The sequence below is a fragment of the Aspergillus nidulans genome, chromosome VI (assembly GCF_000011425.1).
Source record: "Aspergillus nidulans FGSC A4 chromosome VI".
NCBI lineage: Eukaryota > Fungi > Ascomycota > Eurotiomycetes > Eurotiales > Aspergillaceae > Aspergillus > Aspergillus nidulans.
This window is the reverse complement of record NC_066262.1, coordinates 1447507-1465819: the sequence shown is the minus strand read 5'-3', so window position 1 is coordinate 1465819 and position 18313 is coordinate 1447507. Positions and strand designations below refer to the sequence as shown.

General features: G+C 54.6%; 7 protein-coding genes and 1 pseudogene across 8 annotated transcripts, besides 2 other annotated features; 6 read left to right on the top strand and 2 right to left on the bottom strand.

Moving 5' to 3' along the window:
* Positions 1-11771: part of a sequence feature (contig 1.52 1..82934(-1)) that runs on past the window's edge.
* Positions 220-1332, top strand: ANIA_03196 (protein urhA; the record flags this gene model as incomplete). Its single annotated transcript, XM_655708.1, has 1 exon — positions 220-1332. The coding sequence occupies one exon, from the start codon at positions 220-222 to the stop codon at positions 1330-1332; it is 1113 nt and encodes a 370-aa protein (XP_660800.1).
* On the top strand, positions 2685-3521 carry ANIA_03197 (dihydrofolate reductase family protein; the record flags this gene model as incomplete). The annotated part of the gene is made up of 2 exons (XM_655709.1): positions 2685-3281; positions 3486-3521. The coding sequence occupies 2 exons, from the start codon at positions 2685-2687 to the stop codon at positions 3519-3521; spliced, it is 633 nt and encodes a 210-aa protein (XP_660801.1).
* Positions 3753-4737, bottom strand: ANIA_03198 (uncharacterized protein; the record flags this gene model as incomplete). The annotated part of the gene is made up of 2 exons (XM_655710.1): positions 3753-4248; positions 4592-4737. The coding sequence occupies 2 exons, from the start codon at positions 4735-4737 to the stop codon at positions 3753-3755; spliced, it is 642 nt and encodes a 213-aa protein (XP_660802.1).
* Positions 5679-7694, bottom strand: ANIA_03199 (hexose transporter lacpA; the record flags this gene model as incomplete). Its single annotated transcript, XM_655711.1, has 4 exons — positions 5679-5774; positions 5891-6923; positions 7033-7398; positions 7459-7694. 4 exons carry the CDS (start codon positions 7692-7694, stop codon positions 5679-5681), a joined length of 1731 nt encoding a protein of 576 aa, XP_660803.1.
* On the top strand, positions 8320-10438 carry ANIA_10384 (fungal specific transcription factor domain-containing protein; the record flags this gene model as incomplete). The annotated part of the gene is made up of 6 exons (XM_050612524.1): positions 8320-8492; positions 8587-8677; positions 8708-9342; positions 9396-9557; positions 9620-10162; positions 10222-10438. 6 exons carry the CDS (start codon positions 8320-8322, stop codon positions 10436-10438), a joined length of 1821 nt encoding a protein of 606 aa, XP_050468436.1.
* On the top strand, positions 10580-11769 carry ANIA_10383 (annotated as a pseudogene). Its single transcript has one exon. A coding segment is annotated over exon 1 (1190 nt).
* ANIA_03200 (glycoside hydrolase family 2 protein) lies at positions 10603-12733 on the top strand (the record flags this gene model as incomplete). The annotated part of the gene is made up of 3 exons (XM_655712.2): positions 10603-11990; positions 12049-12465; positions 12521-12733. The coding sequence occupies 3 exons, from the start codon at positions 10603-10605 to the stop codon at positions 12651-12653; spliced, it is 1938 nt and encodes a 645-aa protein (XP_660804.1). The 3' UTR covers positions 12654-12733.
* Positions 11772-18313: part of a sequence feature (contig 1.53 1316..51172(-1)) that runs on past the window's edge.
* ANIA_03201 (protein lacD) lies at positions 13328-16584 on the top strand (the record flags this gene model as incomplete). The annotated part of the gene is made up of 3 exons (XM_655713.1): positions 13328-13931; positions 14035-15379; positions 15441-16584. The coding sequence occupies 3 exons, from the start codon at positions 13328-13330 to the stop codon at positions 16582-16584; spliced, it is 3093 nt and encodes a 1030-aa protein (XP_660805.1).

Genomic DNA, 18313 nt, shown 5'->3' with positions numbered 1-18313 from the left:
CGGAGAATCCTCAGCGGTTCTTCCACGTATCATTGCCTTTGAGCTCGTGCAGATCGGGGTTGCGCCGTTGGAGGCGGGGCATTAAGGACCGAGAGACCGAAATTGGTGGCTTATAGCTTCAATCGCGAGGTGAACGGCCTCGCTAACCGCCTGTTTCTCTCTATCTACCTATCAAACCACCTCGGGCCCATTCCATTCAAGTACAAAGAAGCAGTCACCATGGCCCTAACCAAAGCGACGGCGCATGCCGCAGTGAGCCGGCTGATTACCAACCTGATCAACATCAAAGACACGACCGGCCAGTTCCTCCTCCGGCTCGAAGACGGGCGCGTCATTGATACAAAGTCCTGGGCCGGATGGGAATGGACGCACGGAATCGGTCTGTATGGCATCTGGAAATACTACGAGATCACAGGCGACCCAAAGCTCCTGTCCATTATCGAAGAATGGTTCGCCGCACGGCTGGCGGAGGGGACGACGAAGAACATCAACACCATGGCCGTGTTCCTTACGCTCGCATACGTCTACGAGAAGACGGGGAACCAGAGCTACCTGCCCTGGCTGGATTCCTGGGCTGAATGGGCGATGCACGAGCTCCCGCGCACACCACACGGCGGTATGGCGCACATCACCTACCTCTCAGAGAACCACCACCACCAGCAACTGTGGGACGACACACTGATGATGACGGTCATGCCGCTGGCGAAGATCGGAAAGGTACTCAACCGGCCAGAATACATTGCCGAAGCGAAACGCCAGTTCCTCATCCATATCAAGTACCTTTTCGACACCAAGACAGGGCTCTTCTTCCATGGGTGGGAGTTCAATGCCAACCAGGCGACGGGACATGGACATAACTTCGCGAATGCGCGCTGGGCGCGCGGGAACAGCTGGGTGACGATCGTGATACCGGAGTTCATTGAGCTGCTGGATCTGCAACCGTCCGACCCGATCCGGGTCCACCTCGTCGATACGCTGATTGCGCAGGTAGAGGCCCTGAAGCGGTTGCAGACAAATGATGGGTACTGGCGTACGCTCCTCGACCACGAAGACTCCTACGTCGAGTCCTCGGCCACAGCCGGGTTTGCGTGGGGGATCCTCAAAGCCGTGCGGAAGAGGTACATCGGCGCCGAGTACAGAGAGGTCGCAGAGAAGGCGATCCGGGCTGTGGTGGCCAAGATCGACGATGATGGGGAGCTGCAAAATACGAGCTTCGGGACGGGAATGGGCGATACATTGGAGTTTTATAAACAGATTCCGTTAACGAGCATGCCGTATGGACAGGCGATGGCGCAGGGGGCGTTGGTCGAGTGGTTGAGGGGGACGTTCTAGGATGATAGGGCTACGAAACCTATAATGATAGAATATTAGCAGATTTCACGATGCAATCCCCTTGCCACCATTTCGACTGATGACGTGGGTATACTGGTGAGAACTTATAGGGCAAACCTTCTCGGCCAGGCAGGACCATGATACCGAGAATCCCCGGCGCGGCTGGTCGCTGTATGCACTTTACTCCTTGCTAGGGACATTCAGATATGGAGGGGAACAGTGCAGTGTCCATTTTCTTCATTACATCCTCATCAATACGTCCTTGTTGGGTATCTTCGAGCAAGGGTATGTCGTTCCGGTTGGGGTCCCGTTGCTCTTCGTTTTATAGCATTGACAGTTCTATACCGATAGAGAACGGGTATCTCAATATGAATGACATTAAGACCATCGCTGTCTTACATGTACCATGTGAGCTCGGCAGTGCCGATTCGGCAACGAGGATCCTGGGTCTGCGTAGGCTGTCCACCAACCAGTTCATGGCGCGGTGGTCGTAAATGTAGCGGTCGCGCGTAGAGAGTGTCCGAGTGGACGATCGCTTGTAGCATTAAGAGGAATAGATGGCTATGGGGTCATACTGGACGGTTATGGCGCTGCAGGGTGGTTTTGCGACTTTGGTGGGTATAGGATGGCTGATGAGAATTGGATACTAATGGATACCCACTATGGCATGCGTCAGGAGCTCAAAGCACATCAGATAATGTGAGATCGCAGATGTAATGAACAGCATAAAGCTCTTTCACAGAGCATTTGGTGGATATAAGTAGGTTATAAAGGTAGCTAAGGTAAACGCAGGAAGTGACGGTGTAGCCACAAGCTTCAGACCCCAAGGCTCAAACGAAGTGCAACTAAGATGCTATAATTTATTCCAGCACGAAGCGCTCAAGTTACATTCTTAAGCATTATATCATATCAGAGCTCATCTCTGCTGTGCAATCGGAGGGTGGTTGTCTGCTTGCGCAGCCAAGAGCTCGAGCCTGGTAGCGCAGGAAGGACACTAGCCAAGCTAATCTGTCCTTATCAAGACGATACACTTATAAGGCATTGGGTTCAGTGAGGAATACCAATGAGATTGCTGGAAAGAAGTGGTATTTTGTTTCTCTGCTCTATGCCGAATCAAACCTGCCCGAGGAACGCAGATCTCACTTGCAGTCGAGATACGAGCTAAGCCCCCATGGATCCCATGTATTTTTTACGGCATTTCATTGCTGCCCGTCCTGTTATCCCAGAGGTGCCCGCAGTCTTGGTTTTCTCGGCGTGACTCACACGGATCCATGGTCTGGGTAACCGTAGACGCCCTATAAGCCCAACATCGCCTTCGACGGGACATAATCTCATACTCACCCCTCCAGAAAATGCCTCCTCATACCCGCACCTGGAAAGCTCGCGTCTTCGCAGCAACAAGCCTAGACGGCGCCATTGCACGCCGGGACCACGATGTCAGCTGGCTTACACAACCAGAGCCAAACCCAGCCCATAAGGCCCCGACGCACTCAGCGGCAAGATCAACGCCGTCTACAGAACAGCACGCGGCCGAAGTCGATTTTATGGTCATGGGCCGTCGAACGTTCGAGGTTTGTATTGGTTTTCCAGAGTGGCCGTACCCGGCGAAGAAGCTGCTTGTCCTGAGCGCAACGTCGGCGGCTTCGGCTTGCAAGCTTTTGAATCATGAGAGCGGCAGTGCTATTACTGAGCACTTGCAACATGTCCGGGTGGTCGCGTCTCCCGAGGAGGCCGACAGGATCTTGACTGAGGAGGGCGCGAGTCTGGTGTATGTGGACGGCGGCAAGACGGTCCAGGAGTTCCTGAGGCGCGGCTGGGTAGACGAGATGGTCCTTACGCTGGCCCCTGTTCTGCTGGGAGGGGATGAGGGGAGGCCAAGGTTGTTTGGTGATCTCCCTGCGGATATCCGCTTCACGCTCTGTGGAGTAGATGTCATTGAGAATGGGATGGTGAGTTGTTATTATCAGGTGCAGAATCCGGAACCATGAACGAGTAGAATCGGATTCGATTTATGGGAAGAGCGATAGGGCTCAACGATCCATATAACGTTTCCAAAAGTTATTTGGGTAGTACTCGGCGGATGAGAGCCATCAGAACTCAGAATGAATAATTGACATGCTCTAACTCAGTACGTTATGTGCCTCCAATCCTAGCTTCGTCTCTATACTCTGGGACAACCCCAATTATGAGGGGAAGATATTCCCATATGATTCTGGTATTAAAGGTGTTCACCGCGGTTTGGGTCGGAAATGCTCCGATGGTGGGTTAAAAACAACATCAAGAAACAGTCATTTCCCATGCATTCCAGCCAGCTTCTCCTTCCACTCCTTCAGCGCCTGATTGACTTCTCCAACTGTGCCCGCAAGTCTGCATTCTCACGCTCAAGATCATTCTTTCTTGCTGTGAGGCCCTTCATATCATTACCGCCTCCCATCCTCCTGCTCAGAGAAATCTCGTTTCTGGTAGATGCTCAGCTCCTGGCGAAGACCAGCCATCTTCTGCTCGAGATCTGCCACAGTTTTACGCAATAAAGGAACCTCTTCGAGTTCGCGGTAGACGACGGAAAGCGCAGAGGTGACTTCGTCGGATAACGTGTTGAAGCGGGATTTCCGTAGAGATGATGACGATGATGGTAATGACGCCGTCTTCAAATGTCCAGAGCCACAAGCAGAAGGAGAAGCAGAAGCAGCCTTTGTAGGAGGGTACTGGTTCTGGAGGGTAGAAGCTTCCCCTCCAATGTCGTTGGCGGAAAATACAGCCATGCTGTTTCGGTCTTCTTCAGTCCCAACAGGCAACCGTGCAGGCGCATCTACATTCGGAGTCGCCGCTTGTGCTGATTCCCGGGCCAGGGCAGCAGCATCCGTTTTCATATGTTGAAGCACACGACAGCTGTCCAGCGTCGATCCCGCGGCGCTTCTGGATGGGCCGTATATTCCTGCGGGCTCCAAGGGTAGCGGACAAGATTGGGAAGTCTTCTGGTCCTAACTTGGGCCGGCGTGCAACGTCTTTCCACCCGCGCGCCAAACAGATGGGACAATGCCAGGGTTTAAAAGATCTGGTATGGACGTGACCCGCCCGTCCAGCGGCATGCACCTCACGTGGTAAGATCGCCTACATGTATTGCAGGACATCAGATCATTTGGTCTGAGGCATTCGAAGCAGAGAGGGTCATGCGGGCGCCCCAGTCCTGCAGGAGCGTGTTGATATACCGATATTCCCCTTATGCTGCGTGCGGACCGGGATTAGTGAAACTACTTACTCATAAACGTCCTGTCTCCGTTCAACGGCAGACATAGGCTCCACTGGTCCTTCAGTCAGTCTGACAGGATCATTTTCGACGCTTTGCTCGTGACTCGTGCTCTCGGCCGGGCCTTCCGCAGGGCGCGTGGGACGCTGCCGGGCCATGGAGCCACCTTTCTGGCGGCTCTCTTCCGCCGTAGTGGAGCATTAGGCATACTCGGTGCTGTTTATTCTCTGAACTTATTCTCTAGCTTCTGCATTAGCACCGATTGATTGCTGGAGGAATGTTGCCAGCAAAACAAGCTCAGACTGTGAACGCCAGATTTGGTTTGGTTTGGTTTGGTTTTATTATTTAACGTGACTCGGCGAACGTCAGATTTGTCAGCGTTGCTTCTGCTGACTGATACGAAAGGTCATGTGACCTTCATCGTGTACACCAGGTGTACACGATGAGTATCGAACTTCCCACTCAGCCAAAAAGGGCTAACCCTCCTTGGAGAGCTAAGTTCTGACAGTATACTTGTTGCCAATGAGCCTCATGTCACGTGCCACATAATCTGTATTGCATGATTTCTGGCCCCTGGCCTGATCCCTCGAAGAGTTGTACACATTGAAGAAGAGAGACAACTATCGTCATCTAGATAATCAATCGTCATATGACAATTTATCCTTAGTAGGCTACGTTCGTGTAGTTGATACAGCTTCCTTCTGCCCTTTCCCCTTCGAGCATTCACAACACTGACAAAATGGTCAGCTGACTTCAGAGGCCTTCACTTTAGGGGAAGGTAACTGGAGCAGTGGCATATTATACGGTCGTGAGATTCGGCCAAAGACGATCTCGAACATAGTTCCCAATATGCTTCTTTCTGTAGAGCTTCTGTATCAGTGGCAGAAATATTGGAGAGTTCCTCCCAAGTAAGCATGCAAACAAAGTGCAAGCGTTGCACAGAAGGAACTATATATCATATCAAAAATAGGGTCAGGCAATAACAAACGCAGGTCATCCTATCTAGCCGGTCTAAGCGCGAAACATGTGGAGGCAAGTCAGACTTTGCCGGCCCTACAAAGCCCAAGGCTCGTTAACTGAGGTTGGTCTATGCAACGATTCATGCAGGTCGAAGATCGTTTGCACTACTGAGAGACTGCCACAAGAACTCTGACCGACGAGAATAAGTAGTGCCCATAGTAGCAGGTATGTAAACCTGCTAATTGTTGAGTGTATAACTCCAAGTAAATCTGTCAACCCTGCCTATGTCTTCAAGACCGTTACCCCGAGTCACCTACAGGCCTATGGCTACACCTGTGCCTCTTTACTCACCAATTCCCGCTGCTCCACCTGCATCGTATTCAACACCGTCGCCGCATCTCTCTTGACAAGACTCCTCTTGACCGGATTCGGGGCCGAAAAGACTTCTTCCAGCTCCTCGAGCGTGCGGTCTTTGGTCTCAGGAAAGTAGAAGTACATAATGACGATCTCAATCAGGTCCCAGAACACAAAGACGAGGTAAAAGTAGTACTGAATATCCTTGAAAGCCGGGCCAGAGCTGTACTGGATGATCGTGCTCGCGATGGACGAGGCCAGATTCCCCACTGCGGTGCCCTTGGCGCGGGTCGTTGTTGTGAGGGTCTCGGCGATGTACATTGACTGAAGCGGGGTCCAGCCAAAGGAGAAGACGATGCCAAAAAGGTAGATGAAGGCGATTGTGGTGTTGGCAGCGGCGGTGTTGGTGGGATCGTCGGTTGCCAGCTTCGAGGTTCCGGTGATGATGGCGAAGGCGACAGAGCAGAAGAGGAGGGAGTAGATGAGTAGCGGGCGTCGGCCGATGGTGTCTGTCATGCGGGCGCCGACGACAGCCCCGATGAGCGAGAGTGGGGGATAGATGCCGTTGAAGAGGAGTTTCCTGCTCTCGCTGACAATACCGGCGTTCTCCAGCATGACCGGGAGGTAGTAGCTGGTGACGCTGTTGCCGGAGATCTGGCCAAAACAGGCCATGCCGAGCACGCAGATGAGCCTGCGACGTGCAGAGTGGCCGGTGTAGAGCTCGCGGTAGTCCCACCATTTCTTGTCTGATGCATCGGTGGCGATGCTCTGCTGCATCTCTTTGAGCTGGAGATGCACGAGAGGGTGATCGGGGTCGTTCTCCCCGTGGTATCTGGTAAGAATCTTTGCGGCGTCTTCTGCACGGTCCTGCGCCATCAGCCAGCGAGGGGACTCGGGGATAAACCAGACTCCGAGCACGACAAGGGCGGACGATATCAGCTGGCACCAGATCGGGATGCGGAAGGAGTTGGCATTGTCGAGCTGTGAGCAGCCGTAAACAACCCAGCTAGCGAGGATGGAGCCGATGTACCTATTGGGAGAGTCTCAGAATAGAAATACCAGCCATGGGGAGAGCATAGGGGTCAGAAGGGGGTCAGGATAGGCCCAGGAAGACCAGGCGGGGAATGTGCGTAACTCACCAGGTGCAGTTATAGAGCCCCGTAATTGTGCCTCTAGAAACAACCGTCAGTATCTCCTTCGTGCTTAGGCCTTCGAAAATCGGTGCATACCTCCACGCCGGATGTGCCATTTCACTAACATAGCACGGCGCAGACACACAGCAAAAGCTGACACCAAATCCAAGGATAAACCGCCCAGCGAGGAACATCCCTCTGTTTACAGACGGACTTTGGATGCAGGTCCCGATAACGATGATCAGGGCGCCAACAAACATGCCGCATCGTCGGCCCCAGTAGTCGTTGACCGGCCCCGTGAAGAAGACGGCTGGAATCGAACCGATATTGTAGAGGGCAAAGACGATCCCGGTGCTGGATCCCGATGTCTCCCTGGACTGCGTTAGAGAAGGCTGTGGCTAGCTCGTCAAGGGGTCTTCAGGCGGCTCGTACATGTTGAAGAAGTCCAGGTACGTCTCCATCGCGTTCAGTCCTCCCATGAGGGAGCCGTCGTATCCATTAAGGGTCCCGCACAGGTATGGAATGATAAGACACAGGTAGAGACGGAACATCGACCAGGTCAAGGGGCTGTATTTGGCGTTGAGCGCATCGTGGGCGACCCTCACTTCCTCGGCTTCTCCTACTGCCTCCTGCTCTGCAGAAGGCTGGACAGTCTTCTCGTCAGCCATGGCGACCAAGCTGCTACTGCTGCTACTGCTGATTGCTCTGTTTCGCAATGAAGATACTGTGCTGTCCCTTCCCCTCTTGCCTCCTCCTCATTACGCGCACTGCGGAGTCTTATATCCCTGCAGTGAACAGTGAACATGGGCTGTCACCCAACCCGGCACAAGGAAAAATACGGCCAATCAGGAGGCTGAGCGGCAGAAACAGCGGCGCCCCTTTACGCCTGGCTAGCTTGATCTGGGAATTTCCCCACGGGGCTGGCAGTCTTGTCTTTGCTAGGATCGTCCAAGCGCTCGGGGGTATCGGGCCCGAGGCAATTGGTATCGGACGACCAGTCCGATTCTGCAACAGGCCATGCCCATTCCCCGCGGTGGACGAAGGTGTGCCATTGGTGGCTGTATATTAGTTCCCCACGCGGTCAATCCAGAGCGGTACTCGACATCCAACAACCTCATGGTTCTAGCCTCAAGCTGCTGCTGACTCGACTGCTCGATCATCACTCTTATCGTAGCTGGTATCGGCTGATATCGCAATGGAGAGAGAATCTGACGCTCGGAAGCGCAAGCGCACCTCTCATGCTGTAAGCGATTCCCGCCCCAGTTCCCGACCACGGGGTATCTGCCCAAGCTGATGGTTTGGCAATTGTGTGGCAGTGTGACTCGTGTCGGCATCGCAAGGTCAGGTATGCTGCAAGGCCTCGACTGTGCTTCGACGGTAACATTCTACAGATGCGATGGCCGCCAGCCATGTGCTACGTGCTTGTCTACGGGCGAAGACTGCCTCTACGGGGCCGAGGCCATACCGTAAGTCCCCAGCCTGGGTCCCAGGAGTCTTAGGAGTCCCAGGAGTCCCAGCAGCAAAAAGAGTGGACTGGAACGTCTGACTTGGCCGCCGCAGCAAGAGCAAATCGGATCTGATCCTAGACGTGGTCCTGCGCTCAGAGAATATGCTGCGTGCAATGTCTGGGCACCTGGTGAGGGCTCCCACCGTCCCGGCCGTGCCCTAATTGACCCCCTAGCACTCTTTGCTGGGCCCAACGAGCCCAGTCGACCCCAGGATTGCATCCTCTCCGCTGGCCTTTTTCTCGCCTTTAACGATCGACACGGCGCATCACCCGCCTAGTTCGCCCGACCAGATCTCGAACGCCGTCCTTCCTCAATTCCATTCGTCCACGACCGAGTCAATCCTGGCATGGCCGCATTTCAAGGACCTCCAGACCCTGCGGCGCAACTACCGCGGGTCTGTTTTCCAACTGGAGAGCCAGCGGGCGCCGCTCAGGAACCGGTCGTCCGTCGTGCTGCCGTACATGGGCCAGGGGGAACTCGACTGTCTCCTCAACTCGTTTGAACGGAACGTCAACTTTTGGTACCCGACCCTCTCCCGGACCACCAGGACGGAGGTGGAGGTGCGGGTCCTGTCGAATAGCCTCGAGGAGGACGTCGACTCGTGCCTGGCCCTGCTGGTAATGGCCCTGGGATGCGCCAGCGAGCTCGTCCGCTGCGCCACGACGGACCGTCCAGACACCCCTGATGCTGAGAAGCTTCGTCGATGGCAGCTGCTGAGTGGGCTCTATTTCGATATCGCCTTCAAGAAGATCTATCTCGCCCAGGCCGAGTCCTGCACGGAGGCGGTGCAGTGTCTCTTCTACACAGCGTAAGTGTCTTCCTCGGTGCGGGTCAACCATGACCCTAATGGCGTCAATTCAGGCTCTTCTTCGCCTTTTTGCAACGGCCAATCCAGGCCTGGTCGTTCATCAGCGCGGCCGCAACCAAGTGCCGCTTGCTGCTCTCGTATTCCACATCCGACACCCCTAGCGAGAAACTCGAATGCCTTCGCCGCATCTTCTGGTCTTGCTATATCCTGGAAAGGTGTGTCTTTATTTTAGAGCCTCAGATTTACCTTAAGGTCTGTCTTCCAGCTAATTGCTAAGCGACTACCTCGCCGAGCTCGCCGCGCTTCCGCATACTGGGATCGCAGAAATCGAATCCTCTATCCCCCTACCGGGACAATACCACACACACGCTTCCTCCAGCACAGAAGAGGAATCCTCGCTCTACTTCCTCGCCTGCATCTCGATGCGCCGTCTGCTCAACCGCGTGCATGATCTCCTGTACGCACGCAACAACGGCGTCGCCTCCGATATCAACCAGTTCCCGCCGGTCGTCGCCGAACTGGACCACCAGCTCAATAAATGGAGGGACTTGCTGCCGTCTGCATTCCACTTCGATCTTAGCCGCGCTCCCGCCGGATCCATGGAGGCGGGTTTCCTCCGCCAACGCTATCTGACCTGTAAAAGCGTGATCTACCGGCCGTACCTCACTCTGGCGCTCTCACTCACCACGCGAGCGGACCCCATCTCGCCGATGGTCTATGAAGGATGTAAGACCTGCCTGGAGGCCTGTTGTCTCCACGCGCAGAACCTGAATGCGTTTCCGCAGACGGTTATGATCGACACGTGGATTTGCTCGCTCTCGTATGTCATTTCTCTCTGCACAGGGCGAGAATATGCTAACACTGAATACTCATACCTAGTATGGCGTCCGTGATGCTGATTGCGCTTGCGACTGCAGCAGATAGCTCTCTACGCGTATGTCTCCCAGAGGATGTGACCGAGATCGGGCCCAATCTGACCAAGCACCTGCTGCGGTGGATGCAAGTGCCGGGCCAGGGGGTCTCGCCGAGCGTGCTGCAAAGTGTCAGACTCATTGAGGACGCAAGCGCGTCTCTTGACGAGATTCTGTGTGGATAATTGTTCTATAAATATACCTGGCATCTATCGATCGGCGTGCCGTATCAAGTATGGATCGTAGCCTGTCGACGTCATGCGCGGGGTAGAATTATAATAATCATATTAAGCACTTCTCTTCTAACACCACCCATTTGTCTTCTTTTTATTTAGACAGCCAGAATAAAATGTCCAATCAGTATCCTCGCCCCGACTTTGCCAGGGGGAACATTACCTGGACCTCCCTCAACGGCCCATGGTCCTTCCTCTTCGACGACTCCAACGCTGGCCTCTCGCAAGAATGGCAGACCACCGGTCTCCCCGAAGAGGCAGACGGCCATAAAAGGACCCAGATCACTGTTCCCTACGCATTCCAAGCACCGGCTTCAGGGATCAACCTCCAGGAAGCCCACGAGGTCATCTGGTACGAGCGCACGGTGCCCGACATCCGGCCCTCGAGTCAAACTGCCGCGGACGCCAGGGTCCTCCTGCGCTTCGGCGCAGTCGACTACGAGTCTGCGGTGTGGGTTGATGGGATTCAGTATGCTTCGCACAGAGGCGGGTACGTCCCGTTCGATGTAGACATTACCGATGCATTCATATCCGCCGGACAACGGAAAGATACCGTGCGGGTGACCGTGCGTGTGCGAGACTCGCCGACGGACCTGACGCAGCCGAGGGGGAAGCAGTACTGGGGTCCTGTACCCGAGAGCATATTCTATACACCGACGAGCGGGATCTGGCAGAACGTCTGGGTGGAGGTTGTGCCGAAGACGCGGATCGCGGATTCGAGTGGTGGAACTCTGCTGAGAGGGGACGATATTGACGGAGGAGTGCTCAGGGGCGTCGTGGCTCTGGCTGGAAAGAAGGGGGATGGTGAGAGATATTTTGTGCGGATCTCTACGTCCCTAAACGGCACAGAGATAGCTGAGACCACGGTCGCGGTGCCTGAGAACGAGCACTCGGCCCCGTTCGAGCTGAATGTCCGCAGTGAGAGGCTTATTGGCGGCGAGTCCTCGTACAACGGACTGGCGCTGTGGTCGCCAGAGCATCCCAACCTCTACGACATTGCCATCCAGTTGGCCCTAACCGAGGGAACCGTCCTCGACCAGGTCAGTACGACCGTAGGCATGCGCAAGATCACCTGGGATACCGGTGACAGCACGTTCCGGCTGAATGGGAAGCCCTACTTCCAGACCCTGTGTCTCGACCAAGGCTACTGGCCCTCGACGGGCCTGACCCCGCCGTCCGGCGACGCGCTGAAAGAAGACATCATTCTCGCGAAGAAGATGGGGCTTAACGGATGCCGGAAACACCAAAAGGTCGAGGACCCGCTATTCTACTATTGGGCTGATCGGCTGGGGTATCTGGTCTGGGGCGAGATCGGGAACGCATACGAATTCAGCGGCGAGTATGTGGACCGCTTCAATGAGGAGTGGGAGCGCGTAGTTATGCGCGATCGCAACCATCCGTGTGTGGTTGCATGGACGCCCGTCAATGAGAGCTGGGGGTATAAGAATCTGAAGGGTGATGCGGTTCAGAGGGGGCATATCCGAGAACTATATCGGTTGACCAAGTATGTATCCCAGATGGACCTCTTCATGCGAGTGAGGAGCTGCTGACTAGGAACGCAGGTCGCTCGATCCGACTCGGCCCGTAAACGACAACTGTGGCTGGGAGCATGTGCAGACCGATCTGACGACATACCACGACTACAGCGACTCCGCCGAGCTGGCGCAGATCTGCAGCAAAATGGACGGCGGCATCCTGGCGCGGAAGCTCAATGGCGAGATGTTCACAGACCCGATCGCCTCGTCTGATGGCTCTGTCATTGACCCGGGCTCGAGGCATACCCCTGGCGCACCGGTGATATGCTCTGAGTTCGGGGGCGTGAATATCGCTCCTGCAAAAGACGGCAATGCGCCCGGCTCAGAAAGGGACTGGGGTTATACAACGGCTGCAGACCCGGAAGACCTGCTGAAGAGATTGGAGCGGTTGTTTATGGCGGTCGTTCGGGGAGGCTATACATGTGGGTTTGTCTATACGCAGCTGTGAGTCACAACCTGCATTAGTATAGAGATATGATAGATGCTGACAATGCAGCAGAACGGACATCGAGCAAGAGGTCAATGGACTCTACTCATTCGATCGACGCGAGAAGGTCCCGTCTGACCGGGTTAGGAAGCTTATGGATGAGGCGAGGGAGTACTACTACGAGAAGGTTGCGCCAAAGACTTAACTGCCTGCATAGATTCAGCTGTCGCTTGACGCATATATTATGGATTATACTGTGCTAATCACCCTATATACTTCCTGACCAAGAAAGAAAGAAAAAAAAATAGAATAAAAAATAAAAAAAAAAAAAAAAAACCTTTTAAGCATGGAATGACGACGCCCAATATTCTAGTACCCACCAGCACGGCTCTCCAATGACTCGCAGTCTTTCTTAATGTCTCAGAAACTCATGCACCTAGCCGGATAATTAGCAGACTGAGTCATGCTCTCTCCTCTCTGATGGGTTCGAACTACCCCGCAGGAAGGATTCGTCGGGGCTATACAAACCCTAATATAGGCCCTCTCGGCCCCGATTTCCCCGAGCTCCCAATCGCTAGCGGAGAGAGGTCCGTGCCAGATATCGTGCCTCGCATGCAGACTAACTATGGTGAGTAGCTGTTGTGGACAATCTTCTCCTCTAGCTGCTCTATTACCCGGTATCCCCGAGTCTTTGGCGGGATGCAGCGGCAGCTGTACAGCTACGTCAGCAAGCGAGACACCCCACGTAGCTTAGTGATGATTTAAATCAGACGTCGCAAGCAATCTCCTAAGACCAGGAAGCGCGGAGTCACCCAAGGATTCGTGGAATCCAACGCCACTTACGGAGTACTGTTACCAGATCCAATCGCCTAGGGAAGCATGCCCGAATCATCGTCTGCCAACGACTGGGAAAACCCCAGAGTTTTTCAGCGCAATCGCCTCAAGGCCCGCGCGTACTGGATCCCAGAGACCTCGCTGCTGCTGAACGGGGATTGGGACTTCAACTATGTCTCTTCGCCGCTTTTGGCTCCTTCGCCTACACCGTCACGCTTGAGCGGTGACGGCGGCGAGGAGAAAGACGCAGAACAGGACCAGGTCGAATGGAAGCCCATCCCCGTCCCTGGTCACTGGCAGCTGCACGGGTACGGCCGGCCAAACTATACGAACGTCATCTTCCCGTTCCCCGTGGACCCGCCGCGGGTGCCCAGTGAGAATCCCACGGGGACGTACAAGCGCAGCTTCCGTGTCCCGTCGACGTGGGATAGAGATGCACAGCTGAGACTGCGATTCGACGGAGTGGACAGCGCGTACCATGTCTGGGTGAACGGGGTGCAGGTCGGGTATGCGCAGGGGAGTCGTAACCCTGCGGAGTTTGATATCTCTGATCAGGTTGACCGCGAGAAAGAGAACGAGGTATTTGTCAGGGTATACCAGTGGTGCGATGGGAGCTATATCGAGGATCAGGATCAGTGGTGGCTGAGTGGTATGTACACCACTGTGGCTCATGGGATGCATCCGGCCAAGGGAAGGGAGACTGACGAGAACAGGGATATTTCGAGACGTGACGCTCATTGCGTTCCCATCAGTCTCTCGAATCGAGGATTTCCGGGTGACAACGACCCTGGACAGCGAGTATCACGACGCTGAGCTCCACCTCGCCGTCGACATCGCCTCGACAGAGGCCAGCACGCTCCACGTCGAGCTTTTCGACCGCGCCAGCAACGGAACCCTCGCGACGGAGGATAAAGAGATTGTCGGCACAGGGACATACAAGCTCAGCCTGTCCGTACGCAATCCGCGCAAATGGACCGCTGAGACACCCTTCCTCTACGATCTTGAGATCGCCCTGGCGACGAGGTACGACCCATCCGCCATCCTACAAAAGGTGCACCACCGCGTTGGATTCCGGCAGGTCGAGATCAAGAACGGCAATATCACTGTAAATGGGGTCCCTGTCCTCTTTCGTGGCGTCAACCGACATGATCACCATCCTCTTCACGGGCGTGCCGTGCCCCTGGACTTTGTCAAGGAGGACCTCCTCCTCATGAAGAGGCACAACATCAATTCGGTCCGGTGCTGCCACTACCCATCCACCCCACAGCTCTTCTCCATGTGTGACGAGCTGGGGCTGTGGGTCATGGACGAAGCAGACCTTGAGTGCCATGGGTTCTACGATGCCGTGGCCCGGCCGCTCGATATACCGGAAAGCATGGACTACGAGGAACGGAAGAAACTCACATTCGCGCAAGCGGCCGAGTTCACGTCCAATAACCCCGAATGGAAAGCAGCGTATCTGGACCGTGCGGAGCAGATGGTAGCAAGGGACAGGAACTATGCCTCCGTTGTCATTTGGAGTCTGGGGAACGAGGCCTTTTACGGGGCCAACCACGCGGCCATGTACCGCTTCATAAAGGAAGAAGACCCGACCCGTCCTGTGCATTACGAGGGGGATATGGAGGCCAAGACGGCGGATATGTACTCGTTCATGTATCCTTCTGTTGATCGGATCACTAGGCTCGCGACGGAAGAAGGGGATGCATTCACCAAGCCGATCGTTCTCTGCGAGTACGGACACGCGATGGGGAACGCACCCGGCGGCCTGGCCGAGTACATGAATGCGTTCAGGACCTATCGCCGGCTGCAGGGAGGCTGGATCTGGGAGTGGGCAAACCACGGGCTCTGGCTGGAGGAGAAGGGGTTCTACGCGTACGGGGGTGACTTCGGCGACCAGCCGAACGACGGGAGTTTTGTGCTGGATGGCTTGCTTTACAGCAACCATACCCCTACGCCGGGGCTAGTCGAGCTGAGAAAGGCGTACGAGCCGATCCATGCGTGGTATGAAGATGGTAGAATCCGGCTGCAGAACCGGTTTGATTTTGCCGGGCTTGAGGGCGTACAGGCGGGATATCGGGTCGAGGTGCTGGGCGAAGGGTGAGTCTATCCCAGGACCAATCACCCTGGGAGTGGGTAAGCTGACACCGCGGCATACTAGCATGGAGCTCATCGAGGCCGGTACTCTGGAGATACCGGCTCTCCGGGCCGGAGAGACGGGGGAGATCCCCTTCCCTTCCTCCTTCCCGTCCAAGGCGACGGCAGGGGGCGAGACGTGGCTGACCGTCTCGTTCACGACAAAACACGCGACACCGGGACTGGATGCAAATTATGAGATCGCCTGGTTCCAGCACCGTCTTGGCTCAACGGCCCCGTCTCTGCCTGCGTTGACGCCGGCAGCCAGCTTCCCAATCCAGACTCACTCCACGAAGGCCGACCATATCATAACCGGCGCAGACTTCACCATCACCTTCTCACGCACGACCGGCCTGCTGACGAGCTGGCGTATCCATAGCAGAGAGATCCTCGCCGACTCCACATCGGCCGGACTGACCCTGGGCTTCTGGCGCCCACCAACGGACAACGAGCTCCCGTACGATCTGGGCGAGTGGCGCCGGTACGGGCTAGATACGCTCACCTCCAGCCTCCGAAAGATCTCGCTGACCGAGGTGGACGAGTCCATGCTCGAGATCCGCACTGAGGCGTACGTTTCGCCGCCCATCCTGGCCTGGGGATTCGAGGCGGAAACGGTCTACCGCATCACCGGCGACGGCGCCTTGACTGTCAAGGCACACGTCAAGCCCAGCGGCGCAAAGCCAGTCGACGTTCCCCGAGTCGGGTTCGACCTCGTCCTTGCAGACGAGCTGGACAACGCCTCCTGGTTCGGCCTGGGCCCGGGAGAATCTTACGCCGACAAGAAGCTGTCTCAGAAGATAAGCATCTATTCTGCAACAACGTCGGAGCTGCAGACACCCTATGAAGTGCCGCAAGAGGGCGGAAACAGAATGGAGACGCGGTGGCTGCGATTGCTCAACAACCGCGGCCGAGGTGTTTGCGTCACCCGTGATGCAGATGGAGACGAGGAGCAGGCATTCCAATGGGTCGCGACGCGGTACAGCGCCGAGTCTGTCGAACGTGCAAAACACCCAAACGAGCTCTCCCCGGAGAAGAGAGTCCGCGTTAGGCTCGATGTCGAGAGCGCAGGAGTCGGGACTGGAGCTTGCGGGCCGAGGACTCTGGAGCAGTACCGGGTGCCCTGTGCAGAAAGGCGCTTCGGGTTCAGAATTGCACCGTGGACTAAGTGAGTATTAGGCGGTTAGAGGGTATGGAAATGGCAGTAGATGGACTAAGAATTGGGCTCTGGCCTGGTAATCTGCCACTTGTGAGCATCTCCGTAGCCAAGGCTCCGTCATAGCATGTTGACTGCTATTGGTGCCCTAATTAATGCTGCTTCATATCACCTCAACTATTATCAAATGCTACTTCCTCTAGCAGTGGTGATCTAGCAGTAGTGAATAAATTATGAAATATGTTGAAATGGCATGTTCTAAGGTATCCTGGACGTTCATACTTGCCACAACTCAGAGAAGTTACTGTTTATACCTGATATCTACAAACCTGATATCTACAAGCCAGTAGATGGACTCATAGTATCAGAGCGTCTGGACCGTTCAGCGGCGAGTCAATACCGCACGGTCTTCTTACACCCGTTACAGGCGCTTGTCTTGTAGGATTGATCAGGCGCCATTCTCCTGGCACGGTAAATAAGACCGCATCCTCGGACAGGATACGAATGCTACCTATCGAGCAGAATTTATGAGCATCAAAACTATTTCCCTTTACGTTCTAGTAGGTGAGCAGGTCGGAGATGAGTGTCGCGCGATCCCTAGAATGCGAGAGCGTAACTTCTGCGGTTCAAGCGGTATAATAATGGCTACGCTAAACAAGCTCAGGTGAAAAGCCATAGAGTTCGAATAATACGAGACACAGAAGCCTTTGGATAAACAGGTATGGTTTCTGTGTAGAATCCCTTCGTCCACCGGCAGGAACTGCACGATGTTTAAAACTGATGCTGAGCTTTGTGTGCATCTTGCTCTCCTGGAATCCTGAGTAAGGTAGGAAACCATCCACCTATAGGGAGGTACATCTAGGATAACTCCTCTGATTCCTCCCCTGTCATATACGACGAGATATAGGACGAGGTCTCTTCGCGCCCATAGAAGTCGAATTGCGCGGAGATAGCATAGTAGCATAGTTCGGGTCCATATTCCTAATAAGAATAAGAGGCATCTGCCCATGTGCCGTTGAGGACTGAATAGCTTGCCTGTCAGTGTAAGATACCTAGGTTAGCGTATAGCTGAGGAAAAAGGTATATAACACTCCGCATCAGCTCTTATACCACAAATCCCTACTACCAGACAACTAATAGCGTGGTTCCACTCTAGACCGGCCCACTGTGAAATCGGAGCCTGTAACTCTACTTATCATATTTATGGCCAAAAGCCCACAATAACCCAGGTTTGTCTGAAGTTAAGGTCCTACGGCGTTAGAAGCAGGTCAGGGGCATTACTAGGGGAGTGAAACCAACTCAAGCACCCTCCGGATTTCTTTCCACCATCACGGGTTCAAGGGTACTGTAACGGGCGTAGGCAGTATTATTTTCAACTGGCTGTCCTGTATAAACGAGTATCACAAGCTTAGAGAAAGAAACAAAAGATAGAAGCGCAGATATCTCTCCTTCCTTTATCAACCTTTCTGACTTCCCGGGCCTGTATGCCGGCGGATCCCTATTCCAAAGTTATGAGAACGGATCTCTTTTCCTAAGCTTCGAGGCCGCAATTTCCGAAGCTGTGCACTGATGTTGCAGAAACCTTATTTAGAACCAGGTTGAGGGCATGGCCGACAACCAAGATCCAGGCCATAGCCTGTGACATAGCCTGTGACAGGAAGAGTATATTGGTTAGCGCGTTCCATAGAGTATCTAGTGCCGATAATAGATCCATATTCCGTCAGTTGTCTTGATTGAGGGTGGGA